Consider the following 24,725-nt stretch of genomic DNA (forward strand, 5'->3'; position numbering starts at 1 on the left):
TGACTACTATCACCATTATAAATGTGCAATAAAAAATAAATAATAAAACTTTGATGTCATTTTGCGCTCCATATTCACATATTTAACATCACAGAAAGGGCAGGGAAGCTTCTCTTGTTCATATTAAAGGTCAATGATTAGGGATTTTATCGTCGAGTCTGAAAAGCGTGTCGGAAAACACCACTTGGTGGGAAATTTTTCATAGAAATGTAGCCTACATTATGGGAATCGACACCATCCATTTGCACCATCACGGTGTAAAGTACTTTTGTAAAATTGCATAAACAAACATTTAAGCTATACATTAAAATCCCTGTGCTTGGCTTTTGTTTTATATTTTACATTTTTATATAACAAAAATCACAACAACAAAAACACTCGGAATTATCTCTGTTTTGCACATTATCAACGACAACAACCAAAGCAAAGCCCCGGTTTCGATGAGATTAAGTATAAATAGTCGTTTGCTACGAATGCCACATTTTAAAAACGTTTCAGCTGTCCGGGTCTTACGACGGAGTCTGCTCCATTGCAAATTGACGCTAAACGAAAATCCAAACAACGTGAAAACATAACGTTTCCTTCTTTCGGATTTGTGTTAATTTTAAAAACATTTTGAATGGTGACTGTGCAAAGTTTAAATTTTCCCAAACAAAAATCTCAAAATCTTACGGACTTGCAACATCAACTGTTGTTGTTGCAGTTGAATGACACTTGCATTGAAATCCGAAATCAAAACAATTTGAATTTTCTAAGAAAACAAGTGATATTAAATATTCTGGAAATTTGCCAAGGTAAACATAACAACCAAAACATTTATATTGTGATTGTAAAATGCAAAAATTAGTGAAATAAAATAAATAAAAATAAACCAATTTGTGGATCTTAACCTTCGCTACATAGATAACCATCACTATCATGCGTGCTGGCCAGTAAAATAGTTCCAATAAAATAGGTTTCTGACAGATTGTAACAAGTGAATACCGACCTACACTTTTCATTTGTTTGTATTGTAGGTCTTATCAGCAGTTAAGGTCAATCCTATTGAACTTTGGTTTTATTTTCAAGAGATATAATATATATAAATATTTATGTATATATATTGAATATAAGGAGTGTGGTGTGTTGTTGCATTGTGCCGGATAGAAAAATTTCATATTATTTATAAACTCAAAGGATTTAATGAATGTTTTATAATTTAATAATCACAGTTGTCGTGGTATTTCTATTTTTATTACACAATTGCTTTAAAACAATTCATTTTGTAAGCTTTTTTTGATATGTTAAAGTACGCGTTTTACTAAAACCTGTTTGATGTAAATACAGCTTAACACCATGTTTACATTTGAGTTTTTGTCCTTCTTACCATCTTTATGATGATTTATTTGACGTATACGCAATGGAATTGACATTTGGAGTCCAACTTATTTGTGTTTATACTTTAAAGCATGATGCAATACATAAGGTGAAGCGATAAGGCTAGCTGATTTCACACAAATTCAGTTTTATTGTGAATAAATCATATGAAAATGTAAACAAAAGTTATGCTTTGTTTACATTTACAAAATCCACTCGATTTCAAATGTCAATTCCTTTGCGTATACGTCAAATGAAAACTCAATCAATTTTCGTCTTTTATTTCACAGTTTTTAATTTAGTTTTATCAGCGTTCGACTTTTTCTTCTGTTTTTCGTCCATTTTCTTCTTCATTGTGAAATAACCGTCAAACAAAAGTCGAAAAATCAATTCTGCCATTTTTTACCTGCACAAATTTGTCTGGTAGCCTGTGGTAGAAGAGAAAGCCTCTCTCACTCTCTTAAAAATTGCTTCCAGTTTTGCCACTTTTCGGGGTTAAGGAACGCTTTGCATGGTTAAAAATGGTAACAAATGGTAAAAATGGTAACCTCAGGTAAGTAAAGGAACACAGCTATTGCTGCCAGATCTACCATTTTTCCGTTCCTTTACTTTTCTGGTAAAAACGTTCATGAGAGAGAAATTTTGAGGATTTTTGACACTTTGCTCTTTTACCACTCTTACCATTAAAAAAGTAAAGGAACAAAGCTTTTAGTCTAGTCTATTTTACGTGTAGCGTAAAGAGTACAACAACATCGAGAAAATCCTTCAGGCTGTAAAACGGCGCTTGTATTAGAGCTTTTTGTCGGGTTAACCTTCTTTACGAGGATTTATTTGACGTTTGCGCTATGGAACTGACATTTAAAAACCAGTGGGTTTATTAAATCCGGTTAAGTGCCAACGGGGTATAATGTTTGTTTACGGTTTCATACAATAACACTATTGCTTGGTTTACATTTACGAAATCCACTCGATTTCAACTGTCAAATCCATAGGTTAAACGTCAAATCAAATCCAGATGAGATTTCATTTGACGTTTGAGCTATGAAATTGACAGTTGAAATCGAGTGGATTTCGTAAATGTAAACTTAGCATATGTTTACATTTATGAAATCCACTCGATTTCATCTGTCAATTCCTTTGTGTATACGTCAAATGAAAAACTCATCTGAAATCGATTGGATTTCATTTGACGTTTGAGCAATGGAATTGACAGTTGAAATCGAGTGGATTTCATAAATGTGATCATAGTATTAATTAACAATAACAACGACTTAACCCGGTTAAGCGTTCAAAATTCCTCTTAAACGGCGTTTGCACTAGGGTTTATTAAATCCGCTTAAATTTAAACGCACTATTATACCCCGTTTGTATTAGAGATTTTTGTCGGGTGGATTTATTTTGAATGGGTTTCAAACGTCAATACCATTGCGTGTACTGACGTTGGAAACCCAGTAGGTTTATTAAATCCGTTTATATGCAAACGCACTATTAAATTAGTAAAATGCCTACAATGTCCGATGGACTTAATGATCTACTATATGGGTATAGTATAGTCGTGGACCCAATAGAATGAAGACATGAGATGCATAAGCTGCTGGCATTTTTACTTAAGTAATTTCTGGTAAAATAATAAATTTACAGCCAGTTTTTGTAAAACAAAATAATTTTCAAACGTATCATTCGTACTCAAACAAATCCGTTTAAAATTTGGTTTTTATAAAAAATCGAAAAGCATTCGTTTGATTACGAAAAGCTTTGTATATCACTTTTTCCAATATTTTAATTTTTAGACTTTTTTGAATTGTTCCGTTTAAAATTTGTGTTTAAGTAAGAATTAATATTTGGTTTAAATTTGCATTGTTTGGAAATGCACGCTTTTCGCACTATTTTTATTGTGTTTAATTTGCATACTCGTTAGAAAACGGCCTACTCCCTTTTTGTTACAACATTGATATGTCATCGAGGAGTTTTCTAACGAGTGTTGTTTTTGCGCCTACGCGACCTTTCGGCATTATTATTGACACTTCGTTTTCGATCGCCACTCGTAACACAGGTAATCTGTTCTTCCTATTTTCCCTTTATTTAATTATTTATAATTTATTTACTCAATAAAGCTTCTGCTTTTTATTATTTGAAAATTAAAACGTTCGTGTTTTTATTTATCTCTTTTTCGAAACGCAATTTCGGCGCCTTTACATTTTGGTCCAATCGAGCCGGATACGAGCTTTTGGAGTTTTCGTTTTTTCTAATTGGTTTTCGTTTATTTATTCTCGCAGCAGCCATCAACATCATAATCAACTTCATCAACATCTTCACTAACATCATTATCATCCCCAAAACATCAACAAACCAACAGGTGAGTGCAGTGTTTTATTGTTGTGAGCTCGCGTTGTGGAAAAAATAATAACAAAAAATAAATATAAACATAAAAATTATCCATCGTCCAAAAATTATTTTCGTTTTATTTACAACAACAACAATAATTACGGCCGCTTTACAACGCGTCGCGTATTCCTTTTTGTCTTTTCTGTTTCTTTCGGTGTTATTATTGAACAGTGAAAACCAATAAAAAATAATTTTGGTTGCAAAATTTATTGTGGAAAAAGTGCAAAAAAAATTGTCAAAAACAGTGTATTTTTCATTAGTGAATGGTGGTGATTATTAATAAAATTTAATTAACAGTCGTGTTAAATTTCGATAATTTTATTAATAAAATAATTCATTTATTTATTGAAAATTAATTACTTAATTATTTCCATCGGGTTACCACTGTTTTGTTGTGCCTAACAAAAGGACATACGTGACATACGTACGTCGTCGTCGGTCTCTTGCTTGTTATATACACACACATCACTTACATACATACCATTGCTTTACCCAAGGATTACACATGCAAGTAAGTTGCAGACAGTTCTGTATACATATTATAGTCGAAACTTAAATTTTTTCGAACTGACACTTGCATGTGTAAACGTTCGGAAAAAATTTGAAGTTACTTTCAAAGCACTTACATTGATTACTGACAAGGAAATTTTGTCGGCAGTGAGGTTGTTAGTTGGTGTGGCAGTGAATATGTGTGAGTGTATTGGTATTTTTCGAACTGTCACTTGCATGTGTAAACGGGGGGTTAGGCAGCTGTAGCTAGCCTAGTGAAAATAATTTTTTTTCGTTTCTCTTTTGTTTGCGTGTACGCTACACACATCGGGTCGGTCGAATGGGGCCGGTTTACACGTTGGGTACAAAAGAGAAAATTGTTTTGCATATTAAATTGCAGTGTGTGTATATATAAAAATAAATACATTTTTGGACATTTTCGTTTATCGTGCACCTTACAGTCCGCATTTACGATAATATTAATCGGTTTGGAAAAAATTATTATTTTATTGTAATTGGACATTAAAATAGTAATTTTTTGCCGTTTTTAATATTTTTGGTATCGTAAAAAATATTTCAAGCTTATTTATTGAATATTTTGACATAAATATTATATATTTATAAATTATTTTTTGAATTTATAATGCATCATGGCATTTCGTACCCCGCTAGGGCTTTAATAGATCCAGCCTCTGAATCATCTTTTCTGACAGAGCGACTACAGAATAAGTTGAAACTTCCTGTATGTTCAACGAATGCAGTTATTTCGGGTGTGAATTGTGCAATTTCGGCAAATTCGCGAAAAGCTTGTCCCATTAAAATTGGAAGCCCTTGCGATCCCTCGGTATTTTTAGAAACTCGTGCATTGGTATTGCCGTCAATTTCTGGGAACATGCCTTCGTTTGAAGTTTCAGCTGATTTCAAATCGCAAATGCCAAGTATTCGTCTGGCAGATGTTAATTTGTTCGATTCACGTCCTGTGGATCTTTTGCTGGGTGCAGACTTGTATCCAAAAATCGTGTTAGATGGTTGTCAGTCAATTTTGTCGGGAGCATTGCTTGCTCAAAATTCTGTTTTCGGATGGCTTGTCACTGGACCGATCCCATCGTCGGAAGTTCAAACATTTGCCACTACTATTGACGTCGTCGAAGAGGACTCGTTGAACAAAACTTTGTTGCGGTTTTGGGAATTAGAGGAGATTCCTAAACGGAAAATGTTGACTCCCGCAGATCGTATCTGCGAGGAAAATTATGTCAAAACCACGCGTAGGGATTCAGAGGGGAGATATATCGTGACGCTACCTTTGCGATCAGAGTTCGCCGAAGGAATAGTTTTGGGAGAATCTCGTGCTAACGTTCTTAGACAATATATTCGTAATGAGACGTCTTTGACTAGGAAACCATCCGTAAAAGTAATGTACGATAGGGTCGTGATCGAGTATTTAGAACTTGGCCACATGAAGCCAATAGATATTTCCACAAATGATAGCTCTCTTTCGTGTTATTTGCCTCATCATCCGGTGATTAATTTGGAGAAACAGACTTCTAAGTTGCGTGTCGTTTTTAATGCCTCCAACAAAACTTCGACCGGGAATAGTCTGAATGACGCGTTATATGTTGGGCCTACATTACAACTCGACTTGGTGCTTTTGTTACTTCGTTGGCGAGTGTATAGATTCGTGTTCAATTCAGACATCACTCAAATGTATCGGCAAATTCGCGTCGACCCTAAACATACCCCGCTTCAAAGAATTCTCTATCGGGACTCGCCAACCAAACCAATTCTCGATTACGAATTGCAGACGGTAACCTTCGGCCTAAATTGTGCGCCTTATTTAGCAATTCGGACGCTATTGCAACTCGCAGATGAGACTGAGACAGAATTTCCACTCGCGGCTAAAATATTGCGAACCTCCATGTATGTGGACGACGTGTTAGCAGGGACTCATGATCTCGAGACCGCGTTAATCGCTAGGGACCAATTGATCGGTGCACTTTCTTCAGCAAAGTTCGAACTAAGGAAGTGGACGGCCAATGACAAGTCCATTCTCGATGGTTTCCCTCCCGAGCATTTAGTTGATGCCCAAGTTTTGTCGTTTGAGGAAGCTAGTGGTTCAAAGCCCCTGGGAATTAGGTGGAACGCTAGGTTGGATTCGTTTTACTTTGAAGTTAGTCCCATTGAAACTAAGCCTCAGTATACTAAGCGAGAAGTACTTTCGGCAATCGCCAAACTTTTTGACCCAGTTGGTTGGTTAAGTCCGGTTATTGTAACGGCGAAAATTATAATGCAAAAGGTCTGGATGGATCAGATTGGTTGGGACGATCCCCTTTTGCCCGCTACTTATTCGGAGTGGCGTAAATTCGTTGATGATTATCCCCAAGTAAATTTAGTAAAAATTCCTCGGTGGATTCGATATACCCCAGAATGTTCGGCTGAACTTCACGTATTTTCGGATGCCTCGGTTAAGGCATATGCGGGGGTAGCGTATATTAGAATTGAGTCTCCAGATAAAAATGTGTTTGTTCATTTGTTATCGAGTAAGACAAAGGTAGCTCCCTTGAAATCGATCTCACTCCCTCGGCTGGAGCTTTGCGGCGCAGTGTTGGCGTCTGAACTTGTAAAAATTATTGTTAAAGAGATCGACTTAGAATTTCGTCAAGTCTACTGTTGGACGGATTCTACAATTGTTTTGTCGTGGCTTAGGAAAACCCCCTCCACTTGGACTACATTCGTGGCGAATCGAGTTTGTAGAATTCAGGAAAACGTTGGTAACCATAATTGGTATCACGTTAGGTCGGAAGATAATCCTGCAGATTTGGGTAGTCGTGGAGTTTCGCCGGCAGATTTGGCTGCTAACCCTCTTTGGTGGCATGGTCCGAGATGGCTCAGACTAGGCAAGTCGGATTGGTCTATTCGAGACCTGGCTCCGCTTGGAACTGAAATGGAAATGCGTCCGGTTTATTGTCACTTTTCGTATTTCTCGTCCAATTTTGAAGATGTGCTGGAAAAGTTTTCGTCACTTATGAAAGCACTTCGTGGTATGGCTTATTGGTTAAGACTCATTCGACAGATCCACCCACGTCATAAGGGTAACTATTCGTATCCACACCCCAGGGTTTCCGCTGCAGAATTAAACGAGGTTCGAACTAAATTAATTGTTACTGCCCAAAAACTCCATTTCGCAGACGAGTATCAATGTCTAATAGATAATAGGCCACTGCCTAGAAAGAGTCCTCTTGTTCCTTTCAATCCGATCATTCACGAAAATGGTGTCATGAGAATGGATGGTCGGCTAACACGTTCGCCAACTCTTTCGTATTCGGAACGCAATCCAATTATCCTTCCATACAAAAGTAGGTTTGCTCGACTCTTAGTAGAATACGTCCATCTAAAATGTGTTCATGGGGACGTACAACTCATGCTTAGAACGTTAAGAATGGAATATTGGATTCCACGAGTTAAAAATATGATTCGCTCGGTAGTGCATAATTGCAAAATATGCCTTTTGGAGAAGAAACGACATTGCAGTCAAATAATGGCTGCGCTACCTCCAGAGAGAACCATTATTGATAGGGCGTTCAGTACAACGGGAGTCGACTTCGCTGGTCCTTTCGACGTTAAGTCATTTACTGGTCGTGCGTGCAAGATTACAAAAGGATACGTTTGTGTGTTCGTTTGTTTTTCTACTAAGGCGATTCATTTGGAAGCAGTTTCGGATTTATCGACTGATAATTTTTTGGCCGCACTTCATCGCTTCATAGCACGTCGGGGTTGTCCCCACTCGATATTTTCGGACAATGGTACGAATTTTGTGGGTGCTTCTCGCGAGCTACGTCGAAATTTTCGAGAATTCATTCGGGATAGTTGTGATTCGGTTTCTTCTACATTCGCAGCTCAGGGCCTTTCATGGCATTTCATTCCAGCTGGTGCTCCACATATGGGTGGACTCTGGGAAGCTGGAGTGAAAAGTTTTAAGCAGCACTTTCGAAAACAGGTTCGAAACGTTCGGCTTACCTTTGAAGAATTGGCCACTGTATTGGCAAGAATAGAGGCTTGTTTGAATTCGCGTCCTCTGTGTCCGATGTCGGATAGTCCTGATGAACTGATAGCATTGACACCAGGTCATTTTTTAATAGGCGCGCCTTTACTTGCTCCTCCTGAGCCTGTCGTAGTGGACGAACCGTTATCGCTCGTGAATCGGTTTCGTAAAGTTCAAGCTCTTGCCCATTTGTTTTGTATTAGATGGAAGGAGGAGTATTTGAAAACTCTGCACAAGCGGTATAAGTGGAAATATCCCGAACGGGAAATTGAGAAAGACGACCTCGTTGTCATTCGTCAAGAGCAGCTTCCTCCGACGTCATGGAAGTTGGGTCGAGTAGAAAATGTCTACCCGGGAGTTGACGGCCACGTTCGTGTCGTGGATGTTCGTACGTCAAACGGCGTTGTAAAGCGGCCCATATCTAAGTTGGTCACTCTGACCGACCAATCCTCGAACTCCGAGTAACTTTTAATTTTTTTTCACAGTAAAATGGACGCTTCAAATATGTTCGGCATCGATCTCGTCATGCAGATTGATAATCATTTGGAAAAGGCAGATAAAAAGAAGCGGACTACCTCGGAGGTAGTTGAAGAGTTGGTGAAGCCGATATCCGCCGTTAAGCTCACCGAATCCGAAACGGAATCCGTTACTGCGGATCCGATATCAATGGCAACAATTCCCGAATCCGTCACTGCGGGTTCTATTGGGGTATCATCGAAATCCGTCACTGCGGATTTAAATAAACAAAATTCGACATCTGAATCCGTCACTGCGGGTTCTTCCGTTCCCAATTCGCGCGCGGTGAATACAGATCGGGAGCCCGAATCCATCACTGTGGGTTCAGCTGTGGCCTCCCATGTTCGCACTGTAGAAAGAGAGCGTACGTCCGTAACTGCGGGCGATTCGTACACGCCTCATAGATATAGCTGTCGGGTATGTCAGCGTCGGCACTCGTTGAGCGCTTGTAAAGAGTTTTTGGCGATGTCTCTTGATTCGCGTTTTAATGTGCTAGCTAAACATCTGGACTGCACTCGTTGCTTGGGTAAGTGGCACCAAGCAACGTATTGTCATAGCAATAAAGTGTGCTATAAATGCGGCGGTAGTCATCATGTCTTGTTACATGATGACAGGAATGATTTTGGCCCAGGGTCTAAGGCATTGTTCCGTCCGCGTCCTAGTGCGAGGTCCAGTCCGTATCCAAACTCTGCATCACGTCCGAGTTCAAATTTGGAATCTCGTTCGTCCGAGGTTTCCAGAACGATTTGCCCCCCATATCATAGTACTCTTGGGGTCTTGTCTTTACAAACGGTTGCGACTTTATCACCAAGCCTTGTCGCTCTGCTGACGTGTGTGGCACAACCCTTCCCAGTACGTGCAGTGCTGGATCCCTGCTCTACCCAGAGTACAATCTGTTCATCCATGGTAGACCATTTGAAGTTTCCGACTTCCATTTATGACCCTTCGCAAACTATATCGTTTGTGGCACGAGTGGCTGATATGAGTCACGTATACACCCCAAAGGAAGCGGTGCCTGAAAGATTGAAGGAAGCGTTTCTTGGGCTCCCCTTGGCGGACCCACACTTTTTTAGGCCTAGTCGCGTTGCTCTGGTGCTTGGTCCAGATGTTTACGCTAAAGTGGTGACTCACCGAGTGCAGGCGTTACCGGGGCTACCTATAGCACAGTACACCATATTTGGTTGGGTGTTATCTGGCGCGTGCTATACGTAGTCCAGGTTCATGTACATACATATGTTATTTATAAGAATTGAATTATGAAAAAATGAATTGGAATAAAAATGAAATGGCTCACAAACACTGCACCACCTATTCTATTATATAAAATTTATTGTTATTGTACATCTTTATCGGTCTGTGTTACAACATTGATAATGTTGCAAGGTCGGCGCCAATGTTTAAGTAAGAATTAATATTTGGTTTAAATTTGCATTGTTTGGAAATGCACGCTTTTCGCACTATTTTTATTGTGTTTAATTTGCATACTCGTTAGAAAACGGCCTACTCCCTTTTTGTTACAACATTGATATGTCATCGAGGAGTTTTCTAACGAGTGTTGTTTTTGCGCCTACGCGACCTTTCGGCATTATTATTGACACTTCGTTTTCGATCGCCACTCGTAACACAGGTAATCTGTTCTTCCTATTTTCCCTTTATTTAATTATTTATAATTTATTTACTCAATAAAGCTTCTGCTTTTTATTATTTGAAAATTAAAACGTTCGTGTTTTTATTTATCTCTTTTTCGAAACGCAATTTCGGCGCCTTTACAATTTGGTTTTTATAAAAAATCGAAAAGTATTCGTTTGATAAGTCCCAATTTACATTGGGCGAGTTTACTTGCGGCAATTGTCATTTTGTAGGAGAGAGAGGTGAGGCATATGGTAACCCTTTGCCTCTCAGCACCCTCTCTCACCTACAAACTGACAATTGCCGCAAGTAAACTCGCCTAATGTAAATTGGGACTTACGAAAAGCTTTGTATATCACTTTTTCCAATATTTTAATTTTTAGACTTTTTTGAATTGTTCCCTTTGAAAAATATGTTCCTTGTGGCAATCCCAAAAAATATTCGATATACAGACAAATTTTGAAAACAATTTTCAAAGAATGTCAAAATACATTTAGGAAAAATGATATTTGGCCCGTATGGCGGATTTCCCATCAAATGTATGCGTTTTCAGCGAAATTCTGTAACAAACAACAAAATTTCAGCTCAAAACGTTGGGTCTCTTTGTCCCGGTCCACACTAGCGTGAATTTCATTAAAAAATTTCATGAAATTAGGTGTTCTTAAATCGAATTCCCCACTGCAGCAATTTTATGATTTTACTCTACCATGGAGGTCGATCTAGAGACGCATAATTTCATGCAATTTTTTCAATGAAATCACTCTAGTGCGGACCGGGACTTTCAGACGTTTTCGCTTGTATTTTTTGTTATGAAACCAAAATATATGAGGGAAATCAAAAGTTTCTTTTGGTTTTCACACACATTTAAACAGCATTGAATACAAAAACCAAAATGTATTTTTGTGTGTGACAAAACAGAACGAATCGCAAAATTTGAGTTACAAAAACTGGCTGTTAAACTAGGTAGCCCATTGCCTGTTAAGCCGCATTTACATCTAACAGGTTTTAATGTGTCATTTAAGTTCTAAGTTCCATTGAATATCTGTCAAATAAATGAAGAAATTGCACCAATTTTTTTTTTAGATGGATCTGTGAATTTGGCCAGCCAGTCCACTACTTCTTGAGATTAACCATGCTAACTACAAGTTTTAACCAATACTAATTTTAACCCAAATAAAGTGTTTAAGCAATTACGGTAACCAATTTGATTTTTTTATTTTTAGACTGCATAAACATGGCAGCTTTACCTCAGGGAGCTTTTGTGGCATGCAAATTGCGTGAGCAATATCGTGATCGTGATCATATAGTGTCTCGAATTAAAACTGGTGGCGATAAGAATGAGTCAAAGTTTTATAATGGTAATAAAAAGTGTAAGTATTTATGTAATTTATAGGAAACAAGTAAGAAAGTTTCAGTCGACTTTCCAGGCAGAGATACATATACTTTCAGCCTGCCAGCGTCATAACGAAAACAAGTAAACCTTATATGAGTTGTTTCCCCAAACATAAAGTCCCAATTTACATTAGGCGAGTTTACTTGCGGCAATTGTCAGTTTGTAGGTGAGAGAGGGTGCTGAGAGGCAAAGGGTTACCATATGCCTCACCTCTCTCTCCTACAAAATGACAATTGCCGCAAGTAAACTCGCCTAATGTAAATTGGGACAAATCTTTTATTCTGGACGTCTATAAAATATATTGATTTTAAAACAAGGGTAGTCCACATTTTGGTATATATTTTCTAAATAACATTCCATAATTTTCTATAGACATTGTCGAAGTTTCCGCACTAGGAAGACCTTCTCCTTGAAATTAAAACATTTATTGGGAGGTACACCTTGACTGACTGTAGAGCACTGTTGGGCAGAAATGCTCGGCCTAATACACAAAAGTGTAAAAAATACATGAGTCTCTCGCAATTTGCCCACCATTGCTGTAGAGTAATGCCTGAATTCCCAATTTACAGTTTATTTGGATGGGCTATACCAAATATTTGTCCTTTGTTAGAATGCAATAACAAAGCGACCCCGTAAGCCCAGCTAATGTCTTCTCTTGCTATCGCAATACACTTTTGTTTTAAAAATTAATAAAAAATATTTTAGTTCAACCAAAATTACACTTCTACGACATTTTTACTTGAATTAGGCCAATAATATTTAGTAGTTTTATTCTTCTTGAGCATTTTTCACTACAAAAACTTTTGACATCAAGAGAAGACCAATACTATGTTTACATTTACGAAATCCACTCGATTTCATCTGTCAATTCCATTGCTCAAACGTCAAATGAAATCCAATCGATTTCAGATGAGTTTTCATTTGACGTATACACAAAGGAATTGACAGATGAAATCGAGTGGATTTCGTAAATGTAAACATAGTACAAGGCTCGAATTTGCTTTCTGGGTAACCTTAATATAAGGTCTTTGTACTTGCCAAGTTATCGAACAGACCTATTTTAATGTACATATATGTATATACGAGGCTGAGGTTATAAAAAATAATGCATATAACTTCCATATGTAAACTCATACTATTTTTTTAATATAAACATTTTTATTTCCTTAATTTCAGTAATGGAATATAGCCCTGTCAAGTATAATGAAAAGCTTATGAATTCTATTTGGGGATTTTATAATCGTTATTCGCCCCATAATATCAAGAGTAATGAAATCGTTTCGCATGATTGCTCTTATAATCAGCAACAGCAGCCGTAAGTAAACAGTTTTCGAAATCTACATAAATATTAATCAAACCAATTTGGTATTTACAGATCATCTGCTGTTGCTAACCAGTTCATTGCTCATAATATAGCAATGGCTGCTACCTCTAGCATGGAGTGGAATTTTAAGAAGAACTAAGGACATTTTACAATAATAAAAGAAGTCATTTTTTAAAAAGTCATTACATTGACAATGTTATTATTTGCAATATTTTTTATGTGTGAACCCTTTACATTATATTATTATATTTTTAATTTACTTAGGCTATTAAAATATATACTCCATGCATTATAAACTACAACAAATTTTGGTATTTATCATAATATGTGTGTTCGTTTACTTACAATTTGTACAAATTGTTACTGGATGTTGTTCGTTTACTCTACAGTACAATGCAAAAGACCTTAGTCGATTAAAAGAAGCTACTGAACTTGTACGAATTTGTACAAATTATTGAGTAAACGAACAGACCTAATATATCTGATTGTTTACTGGGTGGTGGAAAAATTAGTTCAAAAGTGTTAATTGGGTTAGCCATATGGTTCAAATATCTACAATACTCGTAAGTCCAGGCAATTTTCCTTGCGGCAATTGCCAATTTGAAGGAGAGGGAAGTGAGGCATATGGTAACCCTTTGCCTCTCAAAAGCCTCCCTCATCAACAAACTGACAATTGCCGCAAGGCAAATTGCGTAATGTAAATATGGACTTATATAATTGATTTTTCTGTTTCTTCACTTTTTACAGTGTTTTTAAAAAGGTAAAACGCATTATAGCATTTGTCGGGTTAACTTTCTTTATGAGGATTTATTTTGACGTACACGCAATGGAATTGACATTTGATACCCAGTGGGTTTATTAAACCCGGTGATATGTATATGCACTATAAAAGGGGTAAAAAACTCATATAAATTCGAGTAAAAGTGGCATGTAATGAACAGAGTTATTGGCATATTACTCAGAACAATAAAACATATTGAAAGAACCGTCCTTTGCTTGTACTTTGGACTGTATGTTTTAGGTTATACTGTCGAAATCGTTTATAAATCGAAGGTCACACTAGAGTGGTTTCATTAAAACTTTTAGGGATTCTTGAATCGAGTTCCCCACTACAGCAACTTCATGATTTTACTCTAGTATGGACATCGACCTAGGAACCCTGGATTTCATGAAATTGTTTTAATGAAACCATATAGTGTGACCAAGGACTAACGTCATATCGCTTATAAAGGCGAAATCCAAAAATCCCGAATTTCTGCCCTTTACAGCCACACAAGTAAATAAGTCTGTCTGTTTACTTTTCCATCAAGAATAGTCCAGCAAAAACCTTCTCCGAGAGTAACCCCCTGTTTTTGTAAAAAAATTTTATGTTCTCACACGAATTGTCAAATTTTGTAGATCGATTTACTCGCCTTAGCGCAAATGTGGAACGCTGATTTTTTAATGAGGAATTCTTAACTATATATAGAACGTGTCTACGAAGAATTAGATCTGTATGTCATCTAGGGGCTGAGATATGGATGCCCAAATTATTACGAATATAGACGAACGAACAAAAAATAGTTACAAAAACAGGGGGTAAGGAGTTTTTATTCTCTTTTGCAAAATTGTAAAAAGTAAACAGACACCTTAGGTCTGTCTGGTTACCCTAACATTTTTAACAACTTGTACCAATTGTTGCTGGAAGTCGTCTGTCAACACAAAAAACCAGCAAAAGAGAGCGTTTCGAGAGAGACATTTTGACAGTTCTTTCACTGAGAGTTTGCAAATTCTTGCTGGACAAATTTCTTCTAGCAAGCACTAGCAATTCTTCTTCTTCCTGAAATCAGTCAATTATCTGTTTTTAGAGTTTTGTTGATTTATGTTTGTGAAAATTAAAAACAATTTTATTGGAAATAGTCTAATTGTATTGTTTTATGGAGAACAAATTTGCAAAGTGGAAAAATACTTTTTTGTTTCATTTTCTTTTTTATTTTTAATAAAATACAACGTTTTGCTTCCTTTATTGGTGGACAAATACATAGTTCTGTTTTGGCAAGCCAGCTGATTGCTTGCTGGTTTTTGCTGTTTTTGTCTGTTTACTTTTTACAATTTTCTAGCAAAAGAGAATAAAAACCCCTTACTCTCTGAGAAAGTTCTTGCTGAACAATTCTTGCTGGGAAAGTAACCAGACAGACTTCTTCCCAGCAAAAACCAGCAAGCAATCAGCTGACTTGCCAAAACCTAAAAATTTGTCCGCCAATGAAGGAACCAAAGGAAGCAAAAATGTGTATTTTATTAAAAATAAAAAAGAAAATGGCCCAAAAAAGGATTTTTTCCACTATGCAACTTTGTTCTACAAAAAATAGTACAATTAGACTTGCTATTTTCGCAATAAAATTGTTTATCATGGTCGAATAAGAAAAGGTAGCAGCAATACACAGCTGACTGAACTGGGTTGTAACGTTAGTGTCAAATTTCATATGACATTTTATACATTTATTTCTATTTCGATGTACATTAGGGACATATATTTTTTGGAGGAAAAAAATATATCATTCGGAAAAAACCATTTCCCAGAAAGACGTCTTCATATCAATGATATGTAACCTCCTCCAAGTTCGAACGATAAGCCGCGCAGTAAATCCCCGCTTGTAGAGGCGATACAACGTTTGTTAATATGTGAGGTATTTTGTTAAAATTTAAAAAAATAAAGCCCTAATAAACATGTGCTTCTTTGATTTCTAAAACAAAACATTGAAACAGCTTCTCCTTTTTCTATGAATTTCCAGCGACCCCAAACTTTTCTGCAAGAATTCTACTTTCTGCGAGAATTTATTCATTTAGTGGAATGATGTGGAAACATTAAAATTAAAAATGAAAAAAATCGAATTTTCATTCATGTTTTCCAAAATATTCAACCAAATGTGAAAAATTATTAGTTTTTTAAATTCCAATAATTTATAGACATTTCCTTGTTTTGTTTACAAATACAACTGGCAGTAACGTTACAAACAAAAACAAATTCCTTTGTGGTTGTTGTTCGAATTGTATTTGTTGTAGTACTTACTTTACCTTATATTTGTTCTACCATGATTGTTTATAATGTTCAGAAACATGAATCAACGAAAAATTAAAAAGAGATGATTGATTGTTTTCCGGATAAGAAGAAGAGTTACAAGTTCTTGCTAGAAGAAATTTGTCCAGCAAGAATTTGCAAACTCTCAGTAAAAGAACTGTCGAAATATCTCTCTCGAATCGCTCTCTTTTGCTGACTTTTTGTGTCAACAGACGACTTCAAGCAACAATTGGTATACATTGTTTCAAATTTTAGGGTAACCAGACAGACCTAATATCGCTTGTAACGACATATCGGTTGTAACGTTATTTGAATTTTGGTATCGGTTATAACGACGAAACATACGAAAACGAAATATGTATGTATGTACAACATGTTCGCACATGTTCGCAGATGGGGTTGAACAATTGAGTTACGACCGACAACCCATGGTAGAATCATTACAAGGTAGGGCATAGCAAACAGCAGATTACAATTTTTTTCTATTGGTTTGCTTATTCTTTCAAATCAACAGTACAACCTGTTGAATATTCAGTTAGGTAATTCTGACAGAACAAGCAAATACACCCAGGCCTTGTTTTTCACAATTTGTTCGAACCTGACCTACCTTCCAAATTATTGTACCATGCGACAACCTATGAAAGATTAATAACAAACAACTTCAACTGAATTCTTAAATACGACATCTGCCCAGTGTGCGGCATGGGCCCGCACGACACAAAACACCTTTTAAACTGCCCCGCCAAACCTACTCATTTTACTCCTGTGGATCTGTGGTTACATCCCATCGAAGTAGTCACTTTCCTGGAACTGGAGATAGACCCAGAGCCAGATTAAACAGAAGAACGAACATACAAACATAATAATAATAAACATTGTTACAACAACAACAACTGAATTCTTTCTTTGAAACTGAATTTAATACAAAATATTGTGAAATGAGGGTCACAGGACATTGTGCTCTTTATTATATGATTTTTAGCTAATTAAGGAAAATACACAAGATGATACTGCAGAAGCCGAATTTCATGTACCATCTGTGTCAGATGCGTATCTAGCTGTGAAAACTCTTCAAAAATTTACTCAGAAGACATTACAAGCAAAACATGAATACAAACTCCGTGCGGAATTTGTTCCCTTTCCGCAATTTCACAATTTTTTATTTCCATATTTATGACCAAAAAGAGAATATTTCTGCCGATTCGGCGAGAATATTCAATAACTAAGTCCCGGTCCACACTAGCGTGAATTTCATTAAAAAATTTCATGAAATTAGGTGTTCTTAAATCGAATTCCCCACTACAGCAATTTTATGATTTTACTCTACTATGGAGGTCGATCTAGAGACGCATAATATCATGCAATTTTTTCAATGAAATCACTCTAGTGTGGACCTGGACTAAGCGATTCTAGTAGATTCAACGTTCTAAAATAATGATTTTAAAAGAATTTCACCTTTTAAAATTATTTTCCGTGCGGAAAATTCCGAGGGAAATATTCATGATTGCCCTGAAAGTGTTTTGACCGTGTTTAGACATTCAAACTGGAAAGAAAATTTGTCTTCTCAATTTCTTTAAAAATTTCCTTGTTGTTTAGACACGGAAATCATGTTTGTGTCAATTTAATAATTTTTCTTATTCTTCTTCACACGCATTTTCTCATTGCGCCGTTCAAAAACAAAGCCAAGGCAAAATTATAGTGAAAAGTAAAAATAGATTTGAGTGATAAACAATTAATTATTAAAGGAACCCTTGAATTGCATTTTAATTTTGATATTTCCACTTATTTCGAGTTGTTTTTGCTTAAAAAAATATTGTTACGGAATTAGGTTTAACTAATGTCCGTGTAGACGTTGTTTTATTCCCCGATACGATTTGTACCAAATAAAACAGGATTCGTTTTAGATTACGTTTCTACAATGCTTTATTTACTTTATTACACTTATTCAGAACCGACTTTAATTACAAAGCACACAGCAAGTCTCTAGTTAGCACGCAGCTCTTATTTAACCGATCTGTTCAGTTCAACGCTTAAAACACAACTACTCCGTCATTGCCATTTCCCCGGCATTTATACCCCAAAGTCTCCCTGTTCTAGAGTCCTCCAGAACACATATGGCAACATCTCGAATCTGTGCAGCGAACACACAGACGCACATTCGCACTAAGCGAACAACCATACTCACATACATACATGGGGAAATACAATTGGACCATGGTATAAATAGAAAGGTATAACAGAGCTCACATCTGATTTAAATTTTTTTTCTGAGTGTGACCGACTTTTGTCAATGTGAAGTTTTTATTTTGTGTGTGTATGTGTTTGTTTTGAAAAATATTAAAAATGTTTTCAAAATAGATTCAAAATAAATTGCAATGAAATCGTTAATTACAGAGCCGTTGTAGAATATATTTATCAAACTTAATTTGAAAATAAGTTTTTGACCGTGTTTCGATGTATATGTGAAAACAAATATTTATGTTTCATTCATTTTCGCGCTGTTTTAACGAATTGATAAAATGACAAAAAATATCAAACAAACAAAGGCAACCTGTTGCATATGCCAGTATAACAATTCTGACAGGAAGCGGGCATACGTGTAGGGTTGAATTTCTATCGTTTTTTCGAACCTGTTCTACCTTCCTTATTGTACCATGAATTGGACGACAAGCACAGTAATGACGTAACTACAACAACAAACAAGTGCAATAAAGAAGTAACAAACTAAACAATAATTACATGATTGTGGCAAAACAAAACAAAAGCACATTAATGAAAGGTAAAGAACATCTAGAATAATGAAGATAATTCTACATGATAATTGTTGTTGCTTAAATAAAGTAACTGCGTAATAAAAACTTTACGTTACAATTCAAATTTTTAAATTAACGGAAATTAAACTAAACTAACTTAAACCTATCAGTTACATTCGTAACATTGCCTCCCGCTTAAGCCTGTTCGTCCCGAATAGGCACAGTTCCCTCTCGGTGGTATGGGCATTGGTAACACTGCCTCCCGCTTAAGCCTGTTCCTCTTGACTAGACGCAGTTCTCGTTCCGTAGTGGTGGCAACCGATTTAGATGTACCCTCTACTGCGTCAGCTTTGGACTTCTGCTCTTCTGGACGTTGCTTTCTCTCCAGGAATCTTGACGTTATACCTTCTTTCTTTGTGGTCACCTTCCTAAGTGCCACCTGGTCTTCATCAGACTTGTCCTTCCTTGCTGTACGTCTGCTTTTCGATGGACCTTTCCTCGACGTACATATTCGCTTTTTCCCCCTCGTTGCGGGATTTTTCCACTTTCCTACGGGCCAATTGTCGGCGGCTTCCACCTTCAGCGTACGGACATCGACAGTGATCTCGCCGGATTCTGCCTTTGGGCGATGCATGCTTTTCTTCTCCCTGTAGCCCACATTTATCGGTATTTCCACATTGGACCAAGTCATCACACGGTGCTTTATGTCCAGGTTGATGTCGAAGGCAATCATGAAGTCCACGCCAAGTATAACTTCGTCCACAATATCGGCCACTATGAAATCGAAATTTACCGATTTTCTACCCATGCTCAGCCTTTGGTAGGCCTTTCCATGCACCGTTGTAGTCTCGCCTGTGGCCGTCCGCAATTTGACTCCATTTAACGGCAATACCTTCCCTTTTACCAAATCCGGTCTAATAATGGACTTTGTTGCACCGGTGTCCAATGTCAAGGTACGCCATACACCATTGACGAAGCCTTTAACCGTTAGGTTGTGATTCTCCTGCTGGACTATGGCTATAGAAATTGTGGGACCATCGTTTTCATCCTCTGCCAGCGGCGCCTCGTGATTGACGGAATTCATTTTATTTGATTCACCTGATGTCTCTCTTTCCAGATTCTTGGCCACCGGTTGGTCGTCGCTTTTTGAAGGCGGTGAGGTGGATCTGAGTCTTGGTCGTTGCAATATGCATTCTCGTGCAATGTGTCCAGCTTTACGACAGTTGTAGCAAGTCTTTCTCGTTTTACCAGCCCCTCGTTTCACACGCATTAGTGCATCCTTTAGCGGATCGACAACGGTCTGGGAATTGTTGTCCTCAACTTGCAGCCTCCTCACGTTGTAAGCTTTAGGTTTCACCAGCATCCTCGCGGTTTCTTGGGCCAGGGCAAATGACACGGTTTCTGCAAATGTTCCTATCGGTGCCGCATACGTCTCAAATTTTATCTCTGGATCACGAATGCCACTTGCAAATGTCTCAATCTTTATGCGGTCCACCAATGGATGTGTCTCTCCTGGATATGCCAACTGCGCCAACCGCTCTATATCAGCCGCAAAGTCTTGTAAGGTCTCATTTGGCTTCTGGACTCTTCCCCTCAGTTCCATTCGGTAGATCTCTTGCTTGTGTTCACTACCGTACTTACGTTCAAGAGCAGCCATTATATCTCCATAGTTGTTCCTAGAAGCGGCGGGAATACTCTGTAATACGTCAGCAGCATCACCCTTCAATGCCATAAGGAGTGATACCGCCTTGTCGTTGTCGTTTCAAGAATCTCTAGCAGCCAATGTCTCGAACTGTAATTTGAACACATTTAAAGAGGTAGAGCCGTCGAACACTGGAGGCTTGATTTTTAACGTGTTATGAATAGCTCTCACTGGACCGCCTTTAATTTCCAGTTCCGACATTTTCTTTTCTATGCCCAGAATCTTCTCATCTTGAGCCAGAAATTTCTCGTCAACAGACAAAATCTTTTTATCCAACTCTTTAATTTGTACCTCCACGTTTTCTACTCTCTTTTCAATCACCATCGTGATGTTCTCGAGTTTCTCGTTAATTGTTCTAGAATTTACCTCTAATTTCTCCATCATTTTACTGGAATTTACTTCAACCATTCTGCAATTTTCTGCTTTCATTTCCATCATAAGTTTGGAGGTTTCTTCATTCTTCCTAGACATCTCTTCTAACATCTTACAGTTGTCAGATTTCATTTCCGCCATAAGTCTTCTTGAATTTTCTTCATTTTTCTGGTTCATTTCCAGCATCATCATAGCCAGCATTGATTTCAAATCGTCACCCCTGGCAGGTACCGACGAAACTTCCTCAACGCTGGATTCGCCCTTTGCCGATAACTCGACTTCCTCCTTACCGTCGAACTCATATTCATCGATGTTCATTCCACGGCGCTCGAACTCTTCCAACAAGCGTTTTTGTAGTTCGGCCTTGTTGGCAGTAGAACACAACTCCAACTTGCTTAGCTCCTTCTTCAAGTCTTCCACTCGTAGATCCTTAAACTTCATTGTAGGATGATCGTAATCTCACTGCTGACACCAATTATTACGGAATTAGGTTTAACTAATGTCCGTGTAGACGTTGTTTTATTCCCCGATACGATTTGTACCAAATAAAACAGGATTCGTTTTAGATTACGTTTCTACAATGCTTTATTTACTTTATTACACTTATTCAGAACCGACTTTAATTACAAAGCACACATCAAGTCTCTAGTTAGCACGCAGCTCTTATTTAACCGATCTGTTCAGTTCAACGCTTAAAACACAACTACTCCGTCATTGCCATTTCCCCGGCATTTATACCCCAAAGTCTCCCTGTTCTAGAGTCCTCCAGAACACATATGGCAACATCTCGAATCTGTGCAGCGAACACACAGACGCACATTCGCACTAAGCGAACAACCATACTCACATACATACATGGGGAAATACAATTGGACGACAAGCACAGTAATGACGTAACTACAACAACAAACAAGTGCAAAGAAGTAACAAACTAAACAATAATTACATGATTATTGCAAAACAAAATAAAAGCACATTAATGAAAGGTAAAGAACATCTAGAATAATGAAGATAATTCTACATGATAATTGTTGTTGCTTAAATAAAGTAACTGCGTAATAAAAACTTTACGTTACAATTCAAATTTTTAAATTAACGGAAATTAAACTAAACTAACTTAAACCTATCAGTTACATTCGTAACAATATGTTTTCCTCCAAAAGGTTTTTTTTTCAATTGTCTTCGCTGTTGTTTTTTTCTCGACAGAGAAAATAAAATGAAAGAAAATGCAAGAACAAATCTGCAGCCAACTTCAGGTTGTATACGAAGAAAAACGAAACAAAACAGATTTTGCCAGTACAGAGGTGTGTGTACCCCCTCATATTCCTCTCTACTCCCTCGCCCATAAACTCAATTTTCTTTCCCATCAACTTTCCCTGTATAAACACGGACTTTGGAAAGCCTATAAAACTCAGTAGTGTTATTCTTTAACTCATTTTTTGAGTTACCAAAAATTGTCGGTAAAATTAACTTGCAAAATTATGAATGAACAGTTCAAATAAAAGACAACACTGTTGCTATCGGTAACTTACCGAAAAATATCGTTAGTTACCGAATTTATAAGCATCTTAATTTTACCGATATTTGTCGGTAACTCAAAAAATGAGTTAGAGAATCGCACTACAGTAGTGGGATTCTGTAACTCATTTGTGCTGTTATCGATAATTGTCGGTAAAATTAAAATGCTTATAATTTCGATAATTAACGAAATTTTTCGGTAAGTTAACGATGAATAAAAAGTAGTCGCTAGCCTCTACCGACACAAACAGTTTCTCTGTTCCAGAACCTGCAAGAAGCTACTATTTTTTTGCTACGATAAAATTTTTTCCTTTATGTTATCGGAAAAAATAATAAAAATTAACCTGCGTGAAGTTAGCGACGTCGCCAACTTTCGATAACACAGAGTTATCGAAATTCACAGGGTGACACAGAACGTCAAAAATTCACATTTAGTACTATTTTTGCAACCCTGCTGACGAAAAAAGTTAGCGACGAATATTATAATTAATTAATTTTATAAAATTATGAATGAAAAACTCTAAAAACAATCCATCTTATTATAAATAATAAAATTTAAGTAATTTTCAAGAGTTAAATGTACGTCAATGTTACCAAACCATATCAAATAACGCATTGTTTTGAACCTAAAATTGACCGGTGGTCAGGACAGAGAATCACCTCTGGTATCTTTCCTATACAAACCTCGTCCAAACTGAATGCATGGAATGAAAGATAGAGTCCCATAGAACATTTCCTCATACAAGGAATGTTTTATTTCTAGAACAATGTTTCCAATTATCTGGTTTCCAAGTGATGGTCAACATTTGCGCCAAAGTCTTCTTGTTTACCATTTACTGCGCGTTGTTAACATTTTCTTACTTATAATAGGTGTGTTCGTTTACTCAACAATTTGTACCAGTTCAGTAATTTCTTGCAATCTTCAAATGTCTTTTGCATTGTACTATAGTAAACGAACAACATCCAGTAATAATTTGTACAAATTTTATGTTTACAAACACACATAATGCCTCATTTAGACTATACTGGATTTAGCAAATTTAGTGGATTTAAGTTGTCATTTTCATATAGCATATGCCAAATAAAACCAGATAATTGCTAAAGGGTGATATATTTAAATCTTATGACTGACGACAAATTAATCCATTTTATAAAAATAATGGCATTCATCTATATCTGTAAAAGAGAAGAATGTTTGTACGTTTGTTTGTAATTTATGGACTCGAAAATCACTATACAAATAATGACATACATACATATTTTTATAAAATGGAAATAATAACGCGTTTTCATTTATACAGATTTAATAAACCTACTGTGCTATGTGCTATGTTTACATTTACGAAATCCATTCGATTTCATCTGTCAATTCCTTTTCGTATACGTCAAATGAAAACTCAGCCGAAACCGATTGGATTTCATTTGACGTTGAGCAATGGAATTGATAGTTGAAATCGAGTGGTTGTAAATGTAAACATAGCACATGAACACATTATTTCATGAATTATTTTCAATCATGGTTTAATAAGAAAGGTTAGCCAAAGCTTTATGTCAATTTAAATTTTTTCATTCGAGTATGCCTAAAACTTCAAAACAATACAAGCAAACTGTGTATGTGTGTGTGGTGTTTGAATAATATGCCAAACAATTTTAAAAACAATCGAATTCAATGATTTTTAAAATTGTTTTTAGACCATTTGTATGGAAGAAATTGGTGAGATTTGCATTGAAACAATCAGTTTATCATATCCACAACTCGATTATGTGGAGAAAACTTAACTCTTCATTCATTTTTCGCGTTTTTTATAAAGTGCTCAAAAAATACATTGTAAACAAACCCACTTGTTGCTTTTATTTTGAAGTTTTAGGAATTCAAGAAAAACAAGGGTTCTATAGATTTTTTTCATCTAAATCTACCTCTTTACTTATACCATGTTTTCAATGAAAACACTCTAGAGTGGACTGGAACTTATAGCTGGTTTACATTACGAAATCGAGTCGATTTCAAACTGTCATTTCCTTTGCGTCAAATGAAAATTCAAATGAAATCAATTCGATTACATTTGAAGTTTGGACAAAGGAATTGACAGTTGGAAATAGATTCAATTTCGTAATGTAAAGCAGCTATTATATCGAGATCGACCTAAAACTCCGTACACACTAGAGCTTTTTTGCCGGGTTAACCTTCTTT

The 24,725-nt window shown here is 36.6% G+C and overlaps 1 protein-coding gene across 2 annotated transcripts; it reads left to right on the forward strand.

The window, feature by feature from the left end:
- Positions 1 to 477: 477 nt before the first annotated feature.
- LOC141404832 (uncharacterized) lies at positions 478 to 13,437 on the forward strand. 2 transcript variants are annotated; one of them, XM_073988569.1, is made up of 4 exons: positions 478 to 794; positions 11,638 to 11,772; positions 12,984 to 13,122; positions 13,183 to 13,430. In XM_073988569.1, exons 1-4 carry the CDS (start codon positions 620 to 622, stop codon positions 13,268 to 13,270), a joined length of 537 nt encoding a protein of 178 aa, XP_073844670.1. In that variant the 5' UTR covers positions 478 to 619; the 3' UTR covers positions 13,271 to 13,430. The 2 variants fall into 2 exon arrangements, with proteins under 2 accessions (XP_073844670.1, XP_073844669.1); XM_073988568.1 differs by having other exon boundaries at positions 480 to 794; positions 11,638 to 11,784; positions 13,183 to 13,437.
- The last annotated feature ends 11,288 nt before the right edge of the window (positions 13,438 to 24,725 follow it).

The sequence above is a fragment of the Musca autumnalis genome, unplaced genomic scaffold (assembly GCF_047663935.1).
Source record: "Musca autumnalis isolate F117 unplaced genomic scaffold, ASM4766393v1 scaffold_5, whole genome shotgun sequence".
Taxonomy (NCBI): domain Eukaryota; kingdom Metazoa; phylum Arthropoda; class Insecta; order Diptera; family Muscidae; genus Musca; species Musca autumnalis.

Coding starts and splice junctions, on each gene's coding strand:
- LOC141404832 (XM_073988568.1), top strand. CDS start 620: ATGGTGACTGTGCAAAGTTTAAATTTTCCCAAACAAAAATCTCAAAAT. Junction 795..11,637: donor TATTCTGGAAATTTGCCAAG/GTAAACATAACA, acceptor TTTTATTTTTAG/ACTGCATAAACATGGCAGCT. Junction 11,785..12,983: donor TTATAATGGTAATAAAAAGT/GTAAGTATTTAT, acceptor CCTTAATTTCAG/TAATGGAATATAGCCCTGTC.